General features: G+C 49.2%; 1 protein-coding gene across 2 annotated transcripts in view; it reads right to left on the bottom strand.

Moving 5' to 3' along the window:
- CCDC85C (coiled-coil domain containing 85C) overlaps window positions 1-6,881 on the bottom strand; it is a 104,768-nt gene extending 97,887 nt beyond the window's left edge. For both annotated transcript variants that reach the window (XM_032188365.1, XM_032188366.1), the window contains exon 1: window positions 5,954-6,881. In XM_032188365.1, coding sequence (XP_032044256.1) covers window positions 5,954-6,665 — 712 coding nt within the window. In that variant the 5' untranslated portion in view covers window positions 6,666-6,881. The remainder of the gene's footprint in view (window positions 1-5,953) is intronic.
- Window positions 6,882-13,332: the final 6,451 nt, after the last annotated feature.

The raw sequence follows: 13,332 nt of genomic DNA, 5'->3' as shown, positions 1-13,332 counted from the left end.
ATCTCCTCACACACACCACATGCACACCTGCCAAGGCTGCATTTTGGGTTCCCATGCCTGCCACTTAATTAGATCACCATTTAATTCGATCCTCAGCTTTATTTGATGAAATGCCTCCAGAGGACCAAATCATTTACATGTAACCAACACAATTTATTTCCCTTATTTTGATTGCTTTTGACAAGAGTAAGTGGATAATTCCATCAAAGGCCCATAGAAAATTGCCTTTTAATCAATACATTTTTTCTCCTTCAACAGGACAGCTGAGAACAAGATATCTCTTTAGAAAACTGAAAGAGGAATACAAAATTGAAAAGCACTACTATACAGAATATTTCCAGACATGGCCTAATTTGAGTGCCTTAAGTTTCTTGAGCCTTTTTTTCATGGGCACCAGCTACCCCGAAGTTTCAGAGCCTAACGGGTTGGCACACACTTAATGCCCCAGCAGGAAGGCAGGAGTGGACAATGACAAAGATGCCTCCAGCTGATGCCCCTTGGTAGAGGCCGATGATTGCTGGCTACAGGATACTCAAGCTGTAGCCTCAGCATCTGAAACATCAGCATTTAAAAACCTATTAGCAGAACTCGGTGAATGCAGAAGAGAGGGAAACAGGTATTTCTACAGAGGTATTACATTTATCCTATCAGCCCAGGGAGAGTCTCCTTATTTAATCACAAGGAAGCTGTATGTAGTGGCCTGTGATACCAAAAATACTAACATCTAAATACAGAAAAGTTAATGCAATGTTTGAAGGACTAAGAGTGCTCTTCATGTCACAGAGGTAGGAATTGGTCAAGTAGATGAAACTTTGCTTCACAGTTTGGCAGGAGCCATCGAGGTCTGATGTGTCTCCATCGTAGAGAAGAGAGCTTCCTCCAACCCAGACCGTTGTGCCCATGTGGTATGGGGACTGCAAGGAGGTGACATCTGACTGGTACCTGAAAAAGTGATTTCCTGTCTTTCATTGGTGCTCACACAGCTGTGCTGGAAGAGTGTAAGATGGTCACCACAATATTTCAGTAAGGTTGATTTCACCTCACTTTAGATGGCTGCATATGAACTACCACCCAGGTTTCCTTCCCATCAGTAAAAAGAGCACATACAGTGTACAATGCTTCACCCTCTAAAATAGACATAGGTGACATAAATCATGATACCAAAATCTCTTCTTTCACATGTCCTATAAAGGAAGCCCAAGGAAACAAAGATATTACAGCCTATATTGTAGACACCTCAATTTAAAATTAGATGAACCTCATCCTTCGCTTCTGCTTCTACATATTCTCATCTCAAAGGCCTCATTAATACGTCATAGTAAGTAATATGTATATTGATTATGAATACTCTAATAAAAACAAAGGACTTTGGCCTAAAGGCTTTGTGAAAAAGAAGAGAAGTAAGTACAGAGTATCTACACATCCAATCAATACCAACCCACAGGGAACGGCTATTTCTCTTTGCCACCATTTTAAATGCAATATATCGTACCCTCTAGGTAAATATGTGGACATTTACAAGTGGGAATCAATAGAACTAGAGCTCTTCCCACCCCCTCACCCAGAGAGACCATACTTCTTCCCTTGGAGCAGACAGCAGTGATGGGCCATAGATTAATGTCTCTGCTATGACAGGTTATCTGCTGTGCCCACCACCTGCCTCCATACCTCTCCGACCACTTTTCAAGTGTTGATATTTTTAAGAACGTTTCTTTTTAGAAACCTATTCATGTTGATAAAAAAATACCTAAACATTTCACTCAACTGGAATAAAGTCAGAGACACTGGAAACAGCTTGGCACATTTTGGGAACTCAGAGCAAACAGCTTCAGTGGCAGGTGAACGAGAAGTTCTGCTGACAAAAGCCATTTGATGGTGGAGGGAAATTAAAGCCCAAAACCTTTGTAAGCGTGCACTGGATTTTGTCCCAGACACATCAACAGCTAGCAAGTCTGTATCACTCCAGGCTCGCAGCACAGGCGAGGAAATCCACAACATGCGCTCACCCTCGTCTGTCTCACAGCAACGTTACACCAGACTGGTAGAACTCATACGCTGCCTGCCTGCAGGACCACACCAGCCACCGGGACTGACTTGTGCGGAGCAACCACCAGCAGGCAGGACCAAGTCCTTCTACATTTGCAACAAGGGCACATTCACTCCTTCTTGTCAGCTCTCCGTCTCTCCCAGATGTACACATAAATCCTACCAAAGCCAACTGTCCTCTAATTGTTATTGGATAAACAGTTGTTCTAGTTAGATGGAGAGGAGGCTAAAATTAGTGGAAGCCATTACTCTGCTTCAGGGAGCATAGAGTCCCTCCTCCCAGGGTTCCCACATTATAATCCAGTGTATATCCCACAGGACCTGAAGGCTTATTCCTCCCCCCAGGTCATGTTAGTATCACACAACGTGGCTATCTTCTTTTCTTTTTTCCCCTCCAGTTTGGTGTTTTTTTTTGGAAATTTTATTCTGGCAGAAACCAGGCAATAGCTCCAACTGGGCTGCCTCACCCAGCTGGAAGTCCAGAAAGACTATGTACATCCACAGAGACACCCGCCATGCATGCAAAGTAAAGCCAAAAGCACTCACAAGCACAGCACAGCAACTGTACTTCAATACCTGCCCTGGATCTGTGGGTACATTCATTGGAACTACAGCACATCGCTCAACACGGATGCAACTGGCCAGATCACACAGCCTGCAGGTGCCCCTATCCCTGCCACGACGGTTCCCAGCTCACACACCACTAAGCAGAGAACGAAAAGACCATTTACCTTCAGACTAAACACATGTTCTCCTGGCTTTCAGCAGGATATCCGGAGCTGTGTAAGAGCATGTCATCCAACATTAACTGCTGTACTATCAGTTGTGCTTATTACCTTATCATCCATGAGCAGATATTTAGTCATCAGGTTCCAAGTATCAGCTTCCAAAAAGCCAGTTTATAAAAGTAAATAGACTCAGAAAAGTCAAGAGAAGGTGGATCACGGATCGGATTGGGTTTGTTTTTGTTTTTAACTTGCACAACTTCTACTGAATTCACCTTACAAACCTAGAGTTTAAAGTTCATCACCTCACATTGGGGCAGGTCACTGGGGCCAATAAATCAAGCCCTGGCTTACCAAGTCACTTCCAAAGGATTGTTGAGGAGAAAATAAATATTTAATCCACCTTCGCTTGCTAAGATTTCATTAAAAAGCTGTCAACCCAGGAGCATTTAACAGCTGCCATTCTCAACTCCTTCAGAAAAGCACTAACCTGGTGACACAGTCTGCTAAACACCTGGAAAAGCAGGGCACCGCATGAAGCCCAACTGACTTCACTGCCAGCGGCAGCACATTTCAGGACCTCCCAGCTTCCTATAATTTCCAAAAGCGCTCTAGCTAACAGCTCACCATCCCTTGCTCTCACCACTTGTCCAAGGCTTCTGCTTACTACAGATGCCAAGTTCTGCCCTGCATCTGTTTCAGATCCATCTCCCTCCTCCGTAATAAAGTACCAGAGGGCTGTTCATCGCTGCACCAGTTGTGCTGGCCAGGCTGCTTCATCCACCAGGTAGTTACCCAGTGTGTTAAAGAAAGGAGATAACAGCAAACCAGACTGAATTCTGTAACCTTAAAACAAAAAGCCACCCTTTCTCCTCTTTCTTCCTTCCATTTTATACCAAAAAAAGAAAAAAGAAAAAAAAAAAAAAAAAGAATCATCAGGAAAAGAGTACAAAAAGATTAACATCTAACCTACATGCACCAAAAGCAGAGTCAGCACCAAGAGAAATGGAAGGGAGCTGGTGCTGCAGAGGCTGCTGTGACAGCTCCTGCACCGACCTGACTTGCTGGATTTTTTCCTCCACATTCACTGTCCCTCCTCTTCCACATTGTCACCGGCTTAAATGCATTGCCACTTGGTCACAGGCAAGCCTCCCCACCAGACTCCTTTCTGTCAGTCAAAAAGAGGCCCGAGAAGCTTTGCATTTACATATGTATTCACAGGCACTTCCAAAGGCATGCTGAGGGAAATGGCCTTGCTGAATACCGATGCTATCTAAGAATGACTATTTAAGTCATTTTACAGCTTCACTACCTAAGAAGAGAGATCAGGCTTGTTTGCATCTTTCCAGGGATTATTAGTCTAGAAAGTGCAGATCATATCTGTGCCATCCTCAGAAACGAAGCCACACAGGTTGGCAGTAAAGAGGCAGCTCCAGTACTTCTCACATCTTCCACAGCTTGAGTTGGGCAACCCTGAAACAGAAGTCACTAAAAGCTAAGGAAGTATTTGATAACTAAAAGGGATTTGGTCTCAGAGCTGCAAAGCCCTTCTGTCCCAAAACAATAACAGCACACTCTATCTGCCAAGTGCTCTCCGGGCCTCTGAGAAGGGCAACGCTTTATGAAAATAAAATCACACCAGGAGCAGAAGCTAGCTGAAGGTTTACAAACAAGATACTTCTGATTTACACAACTCTAGAAGAGAGAGAGGAGAAAAAACAATAATAGGATGCTTGCCACATCCTGCAACATCTGGTGGCTGGATCACCCTCTAAACCAGCAAGCCCTGTCTAATGGGTGAGGTGGCAGTAACATCTCCAGCTGCGAGTGGAAACACGCAGCTGCGGCAACAGGACTGAGCATGGCAAATTCGTGGATAAACATACCACTTGAAATCCAGGCTGATTAGTGCCGTGTGCCCTCAGATCTCCTGGAGCATCAGGACTTCCCATAAATCACTGAAAACAAGGACCAGCACTCCCTGGTCCCACCAGGACCACCAAAAGCTCTGGGAACTGAAGGTGGTGATCTGGTAAACGCATCCAGCAGCCCCCTCCCCAGCGTCCTGCCCCTCTGTGGCCTCTTGTGCCCAGCGAGCCCCAAGTGGCACCAGCAGCAGCCAGCCTCCAAGGCTCCATCCTGGTGTTTGGAGGAGGGCTGTGTGTATACCAACCCAAAAATACCTCTCTGGGAAATCCTCTTGGAAAAGAGGATTAAGTACATTTAAAGGAGTCTTGTACACAACAATTAAACAGATTGATGCCTGGTTTGACTCCTGTTAAACCCTCCTGACCAAACTACTCCTTCTAGGAGTCCCCAAAAATCCATTTTAAAGACATTCCAATATTATTATTTTAATGCCTGACCACTGTTCAACAGCAGGAGAAACTTCGTTTGCATACAAGCTGTCAGAGGAGGTTTGGCATGATTTCACAGTGGAGCTTGTTTCTAACTTTAATGACTGGGCTGAACAAAATTGTGAATGCAGCGTCCCGTTGAGAGCAATCTCTTCTCTACAAACAAACCTGTTCCTGAAGAGGAGCAAGGGAACAAGGGGAAGCCAAGTTCCAGCTCTCCAAAACTGGTGGGCACACCATAGCCAGGCAGCCTGCCTGAGAGCCCACAGAGCTAACAGGTGATGCTCCATGCAGCAGACCTCGACTTTAATCAGCTTCTTCCAAAATCTCATTTAGGTTTTTATCAATCTCATCAAAACAGCTGATAAACAAGCTACACGTAACCCAGAATATTTAAAGGGGAAGAGTCAGAGGAAGAAGGGATGGGAAAATCAGCATTTAACTCTGAAAACACAGACAGCTTTTTTCGAGGGGGAGCAAAAGCAAACATAACACCAATCCTCCAGATAAAAACCCTCCAAGCCTCAGCCCCAGACAGCAGTAACACAACCCAGGGGCACCACACTGGGTGCAAGCACCGCAGAGCCCTGTGACCACCGCCACCACCCCACATACACATGGGTGCTCCTCCCCACACCACCACCCCCAGCTGCTCTGCCGGAGCACCCTGGGGCCACCAAGGATGGGCAGGGCTAGGGATGGCAAGGACCACGGCATCCCTCACACCCTTGCCAAGGGGGCTAGGCATGCTGAGAGGAGGTGGGCACAGGGCAGGACCAGCAGCACCTGCAGCCAGCAGGGCTACGAGGAGGGGGACAAGCTCACCGTTGAGACCATTGGGGATGCTCCGGTGGTGGAGAGGCGCAGACAGGTCGTCCATAGACCTCCGCATGGCCCCGGCCTTGCTGTCGCCGGCCTTGTGGTGGTGGAGGTGGTGGTGATGGTGGTCAGGGCTGCCCGCGCTGCCCGTGCTGGAGGTGCTGCTCCCGTCCCCCACGTCCCTGGTGGCCGAGCCGCCGTTGAGGTTGGTCAGGCTGGCCTGGCTGTCGATGGAGCTCCGCGAGCCGGCCCCGCTCCGCTCCTCGTCCAGCATGAGCACCATCTCCTTCAGCTCCACGTTCTCCCGCAGGAGGGTCTCCTGTCTCGCCTCCAGGTCCTTCAGCTTCTGCTGGTACATGCCCACCTCCTTCCACATCACACTGGCCGTGTGCCTCCCGAAGCGCTGCCATTCCCTCGACAGCTTCTTGCCTTTCTGCCGGTCATCGTCCAGGAAGCAGCAGAGCTCCCGCAGCTCCTGGTTGTCGTCCTGCAACTTCTGGTTGACCTCCTTCAGCCCGCGGATCTCGTGCAGGTGGAGCTGCAGCCGCCGGTTCACGTCCTTCATCAAGTTGCCGTGTTCCACCATTAAGTTCATCTTTTCATTCTCCACTTTCCTCAGTCTTTTCACCAGCTCCTCCTTGCTCCACCTCAGCATCTCCTCCTCCGAAATTTTGCTCAGGTCCTCCTTGGACCCTTCGAGGGGATTTTTTGCCATCATCTGTGCTCAGGCAGTGTCCGTTCCGACACGTAACAAACGGGGTTCGGGTAATTCGGATTATTTTTGTTCACCTGATTTCCTGGGACTACGATTCACTGCAGCATCCTGGGGAAGAAATATTATAGTTCCCCGCGGAGAGCCGGACAAGGAAGCACAGCAAAGCCGGACTGGAAGATCTTCTCCCCCGCAGATCCCATAATAAAAAACCAACCCAGATTGATGATTTTTTTCATCAAATGATGAAAAAAAAAAAAAAAAGAAAAAAGACGCCCCCCCCGCCAAGGGGGCTGCGGGGAACGGGCACCCCCGGGCTTAGCCTCCGCAGGGGATCGCCCAACTCACCCCGGGTGCACCGAGCCCGGCGGCCGGCCCCGTCCCCGGGGGGCTCCGTCCACTTGTTCGCCCCCTGCAGCCCCGCGGGGCCGAGCCCGGTGCGGTGGCGGCGGCTGCTGCCGGTGCGGCGGTGCCGAGGGAGCGCAGAGGGAGCCGGCGCCTTCCCGGAACGGCTCGGCCCTGGGCACGGAGGGGACGGGCGGCAGCGCCGGGGCTGGTCCCACCTCCTGCCGGCCGCGGCCCTGCCCCAGCCGAGCGGAGGAGGAGGAGGAGGAGGAGGAGGAGGAGGAGGAGGAGGAGGAGGAGGAGGAGGAGGAGGAGGAGGAGGAGGCGAGCGCCGCCCTCCCCCCGTGCCCCATTGGCTGCAGGGCCGGGCCGGGCCGTGCCGAGCCGGGCCCCGAGCGCCGCGCCCCGCCGCCGGCTCGGGTTACCGGGGCCGCGGGCAGGTACAAAGGGACGGCGCCGCCTCCCCTCCCCGTTCGCCTATTTTATTTTTTTTTTTTCACCCCCTTTTTATTTTTTTTTTTTTTAATTTTTTTCCCGGGAAGTAGCAGGCCTGGGAAGGGTGGGGTTGGCCGTGCAGGAAAACGAGCCCGCCCGGTCCCGGTCCCGGTCCCGGTCCCGGTCCCTTCTCCCGGCGCGGCTTCGTGCCCGGGTCCCCACGCTGCAGGTTGAGCCTCGGCCTCCTCTCCGCACCCCGGGGCCGTCGTGAGCCCTCAGTCCCCGGGGGCAGCACCGGTTCCCCGCGGAGATCTGCCCCGGTTCTGGTGGCCCGGGTGCAGGTGTGCTCATGTCGCTTCGGACAGAACCAGGTAAAAGGTGCAGAAAGTTCACCGAGCGGATTCCCTAGGCAACGCGTAGGCAGATTTCCTATATCCTCGCATCACATCCCCTTGACTTTTACTCTAATGCACTTTTCCTTGGAATAGGCTGTTAGCTGCTTTTGGCCGGCATCGTGTTGTAGAAATGAAAGATGCACCAGGACAGGGCAGCGCTGCCAGCTGTTTCCCACATGAGAATCCTCAGAAAGCCCCAGGGAATCGGCAGCTTTGTGTTCCCGAGGAGCCTTGGTAAACGATTTGACTCCAGGGTTAACTCAGTGCAACCTCAAATTTGTGACCGCACCGAGAGCTGGTCCAAGCCACCCTCTAGCAATAAAGAAGCATCAAATCCAGTGCCGGAGCGTGCGACACAGAGCAGATGGCCTGCGTGTGGAGGGAGCATCACTGCAACTTCTGCCTTTTGGTGTTGCCTTCCTAAGCCGAAGTAAAGCTGCATTTCTCAGATGCTGTTTCTTCTGCATGAGCTGTGCTGGCTGGTTTGTGAGCCCAGACATACCCTTGGCAAACTAGGACAGGTGCCAGTTCCCTGCTGAAGTACAACAGCACTTCCCTTCTTCTGGTGGAGTTCATCCCCTCCATGGACACTCTTGGTCCTTCTCCTCTCCCAGTGCAGCTTTATTAACAAAAAGGGAGCAGGAGCTTGGGATCAGTCACTTCGTGTGGCATATGCCCGTGGTCAACCACTGGTAACACACCTTACAGACATGGAGATGTGAAGACAATGGTCCCCTAGCAGACACAAACCAAGGTAATTCCCTGAGGAGGAAGGAATTAAAATGCCCTTGTGCAGGTGAGCGCTGAGGCCTGCCTGCTGCCTTTGGAGGAGTTTGCTCCCCACAGATTTGAGAGCTGGGTGAGGTGGCTGAAGAGCTGTCTTGCCTGCCTGGGAAATGAAGGAGAAAAGTGTGATTTCATGCTGTGAATTCACCGTTGTGGCAGGGTCAGCCCTTGGGATGCAGAAATCAGCAGGTGTCTGCGCACCACCTTGTGCCTTGGAGAGGTCACTTTTCCCCGGGTCCCTCAGGCCTGGAGCAGGTCTGCTCCTGCCTCCCTGCGACAGGTCCCAGATGTGGGGGTACCCACACAGGGGGGCCACCACCAACCAGCTGCAGAACCAGGCCATGTCATACCTCCTGCTTCCCACCGCCCCAGCCAGGCCGCTGGGAGGTGACACCCCTCGTAACGGGGCACGCTGCTGTGCCTCAGGACTGCACCGCATCGAGAAGGCACCCAAGTGTTTTCCAAGCCAAGTCTTATTTACGTGGCTTTAATCACATCCTTCCCTGCAGGAAGCGGAAAGTGCTTCTCCCGGACCCTCCCAGGCGGTGATCTGCCTCATGGATCCCGCAGGGGCTGGGGGGAAGGAGCAGGATGGGGGCTGCTCAGGGAAGCTTTTCCTCACAGCGGCCATCGAGGTCTGGAGAAGCCTCCGGTGGCAGTGCTCACTGTGAGTACAGGTGCAGCTGCACCACGGAGGTACCTGGCCCCTCATGTTTCTTGATCTTTTTCCCAAGAAAAGCTGTTTTTTCCACATGACACTTTTTGAAGTTTGAGCTCTGCCGATACCTCTGCGGAGAATGAGCCCAGCAGACAGGGGGGCTCCTCAGAGGAAGCGGGGAGATTATTAATATCCACAGAGGAAGTCACTGTGATGATTAAGACTTGCTTTCAGTGCTCGGTGGGTATGTCTGTGCTTTCGGAAAAAAAGGGTGTTGCATTGCAGGAGAGGCAAATCCCTTCAGCTTGGAAAGACAGGAGTGTTGGAGCCCAGGGGCAGAGCTCGGCGGCATCAGAGGGTGTCTGTGGCCCAGGTTATCCACGTGAATAGTGGAGGTGAGCGTTGAGACGAGGGAGGTTTTTCAAGTGTTGTGATATCTCGGAGGGAAAGGACTAAGTCAGTGCAGTTTTATGATCAGTAGCAAATGCTGAGTTGCAGGCAGATTTTTAATCAACACGAATAATACGTAACATTGGAGTATTTTTGATGGGCTTGTGCTTTTTATTTTTAGTTAACAAACCCAGTTTCCCAGCGTTGTTCAGAGTGAATTACCATTTCCCCATGCCAATTTAAGATGAAGTGCAGAAGTTGGTAAACAACACGCTACAGATTCCCTTTGGTACATTTGGCCATGGGGCCTTCCGCAAGCTGCAAGTGAAAAGCACGTTTAATATGCGTGTCACCTGAAGCTTTTCGTGCCCATGTAATTCGTCATCAAAGCCCATCCCTTGCATCGAGTCAAGTGGACACTTCCACCCTCTTCAGTCAGGGGCAAAATTTTAAAGCGAATTATAGCATGATAAAAATTCAAGGGGGGGGGGGGGGGGGGGGGGGGGAAATCTACCGGGTAAAATTACTCTTGATGGTAACTCCTGAACTCAGCAGGTGACACAAAGAAGGAATTTGTGCCCTGATGCTACACAGCTATACGTAGCCGCATTTAAGCCTTACCAAAGCATTCCCTCTACAGGGCTACACAAGAATTACAGAAAGGACTTCAAGCTCAGGTCTGTGCTGCTGCTTCATCCCCGGAGAGGGGTGGCTCTGCCAAAGCCCATTCCCCTGGTGTGGGAACCCCACACCTGATGGAGGAATGAATCCCAGGGACTCTCATGTGGCTTTGCTTTTCCAAGGCAGCGTAGGACGTCCACGCCGCCATGTGAGCTTCAAGGACTTGCTCCAGTTTACACAGACTGAGGACCTGTCTCATAAAATGTGTACTCCATGAATCATTTACATGGGTTATAAATCCTCCGCTGCACTGGTATTTTCTCATAAATCAGTGCCAAGGACTAATCCTTGATTAATGTTTTGAAATATACCATCCAGATTGCGACAGTGGAAGTTCTGTTTTGTGCAACAAAGCTGTACAATAACAAAAACTTGCAACGCTTCTAATCTCTTCCATTAAGACAGATACCATGTTCCTAGCCTGATTAAGCGGTATTTTGAGCCAGAACATTCGTACAAGTAGCAGCTACATGACAGACAGTCATGCGTCATTCTCCCTTCTTTTCCCAGTGATTCACTGTATAACCCGGGCAGATCAGATGAACCTTGCCATGAAAAGTCTGCATCCCTCTATGTGCCCATCTGGCTGAGCTGCGAGGAGAGAGCAGCCTCCAACAAGGTTCTGCATCACTCCCTGATTCTGGCTTCTGGCAATATAACTGGGCTGTCCAGTTCATTCACTCTGCTTATGAAAGCAGTGTGTATTGCTGAGGGTTTCACCTCGTGGCCACAGAACATTTCTATTCTGTGCCCTGAAACGACTGTTATAAAATTAAAAAATGAACCAACTTGTTTCAAAGCCTTCAGGATATTTGGAGAAAAATTACGATTGTGACCAGCAACTCTTTGCCATGCCAGAAAAACAGGTCCTCTAACAGGCATAAATAGTAGCCTAAACACAGTATGTTTAAATCAAGTGAAAAAAGCCCATAAAAATCTCCTAAGCCACAGCGTTCACCAAAACTTCATTTTCAGTGAAGTTTCTAACTACTTCCTTCAATGTAATAGATTTTTCTCCCTAACATAAAGATCCCTAATCTTTATGTTGGTAAAGGATCAGAATCTAAATCCTAAAAAGCAATAGGCATTTATGGTGCTCCTAGCTGAGCGTTGCAGGTGACTGACGTTTCCCAAATGCAGACATAATAGCTATAGCAAAACTTTCACTGCTAGTTAAGAGTGTGATGAGGATCCAGCTTCAGTGAGAAGTCAGAAGGCTGCATACGATATCAGAGCTATTCTTTCAAATGTTAAGAAAAAAAAACAACTCCTCTGACAATATTTGAACCACCAGAACAGCCATGTGCCTGTGAGCTGAGGCAACGTGCTGACCAGCTGAGTCTCCTTCTCTGCCGTCACCTATCCAAAAAATCAGGAGCGCCACTGAGACCTTCAAACTGAGCGTGTATCAGGAACGAAAATTTGGCGAAGCTCTCCTTATCATCCTGAGTATGTAAGAAAACAGAAAATAGCAAGAATACAGATGCAGGTAGACTGGATCAGAGCACTGGCCCCTGTATTGTTGCCGCCAGTGGCCAATACCAGATGCTTCTAAGAATACTGTGAAAAACCTGCCCATAGGGTGAGTTTCCTCCTCTCTGCCATCTGGTACTGCTTGGCTTCTTCCCAGAAGCATTAAGATTTACATCCCTTCCAAAAATATTTGCAGTCCTATCTAACATGGGAAGAAGGCCAGAGATAGCTTGATACACCTTTTCCTTTTGTAAATACTCCTTTGTAAACAGGTGAGCCAACAAATATGTGGGAGAAATGAAAGCTAAGGTTTTACCGCACTCCTCTGTTACCAAGCCATCAGGACACATCCTGGAGGCCAAAGTCTGCCCTGAGTTACACGCAGAGCTGACCAAAGGGGGATCTGGGGCAGAACTTGGTCCCCACAGCCTGGAGGTACTTGCAGGAGACTGTTTTGCGAGACAGAAGCATGACACTCGCAGTTTTCAGTGATGTCTTTCATGCGCACCGACTGCACAGAACCCAGGAAGCTCTCGGGATTTAGACCTACATCATTTCAGTCACTGGTGATTTAAACACTGGCTTTGCTGAGAGTACATTCAAATTACAAGCATTTTTTTTTCTCTCCACCTTTGTTTGTATTTTTCCTACAACTCTAACAACCCTTTGCAGGTGTTTTGGATGAGGCAGAGTGTTGTTCCATGGATGGCAATGAATTCAGACTGGTTTCAACTCAATGATCTTTGTCTTCAGTGGTTTAAAATAAAAAAGAAAAAGGAGAAAAATTTACACAAGAATGGAAAAATATCAGCACTGTTCCTAGAGAACACTGGAGACTGATCATCCTCAGAGCTTGGCGGGTCTCCCCCGTGATCTGGGGGACACAGCAACCTCCTGGGCTCTTCTGGAGTGCCCCACTGCCACTCTGCTCCACCACCATCCTGCTTTTCCCCGGCACAGCTCTGCGCTGAGCCTGGGACTGGCAGCTACAAAGCAGACACCTTGCTATTCAAGCAAATGAGGCCGTCGGTATTAGCAGCATGAGGTCGATGAAACCTAAGCAGTTCTGCAGGAGAGAAAACAGACTATGCTACGCTATCCACTGTGTTCTTTACACTCTTATTTCTCATTTCCATTGTGAATCAAATGAACAAATGACCCCTTAGCTGTGCTGACGGACCAGGGAAATACAAATACCCAATTTTGTGCGGTAAGCGAGGCCTGTTGGTACTGCACCCTTTACTCGGTGGTAAAGTGTATTTTCTGCTTGCAAGACAACAACTTTTCTGAGGACCTAATTTTGTCTTCTTTTATCGCTCACTGAAGCCACTGGGATTTTATAGCAGATGAGAAAGGAGAGTCATGCCCTAAAATGCTGACACTACTTCTATATATCATAGGGATATCTGAATAATTCATAGTGTCAAGCAGAGCAAGTTAAAGGAACAGTGTCATAAGTGACAACATCCAGCTTTAATACATCCCATACCAAAAAAATACCCTCCACAAA

This window comes from Aythya fuligula, chromosome 5 (assembly GCF_009819795.1).
Source record: "Aythya fuligula isolate bAytFul2 chromosome 5, bAytFul2.pri, whole genome shotgun sequence".
In the NCBI taxonomy this organism is placed as follows: Eukaryota; Metazoa; Chordata; class Aves; order Anseriformes; family Anatidae; genus Aythya; species Aythya fuligula.
Note: the sequence above shows the minus strand (reverse complement) of the source record. Positions and strands in the feature narration are given on the sequence as shown.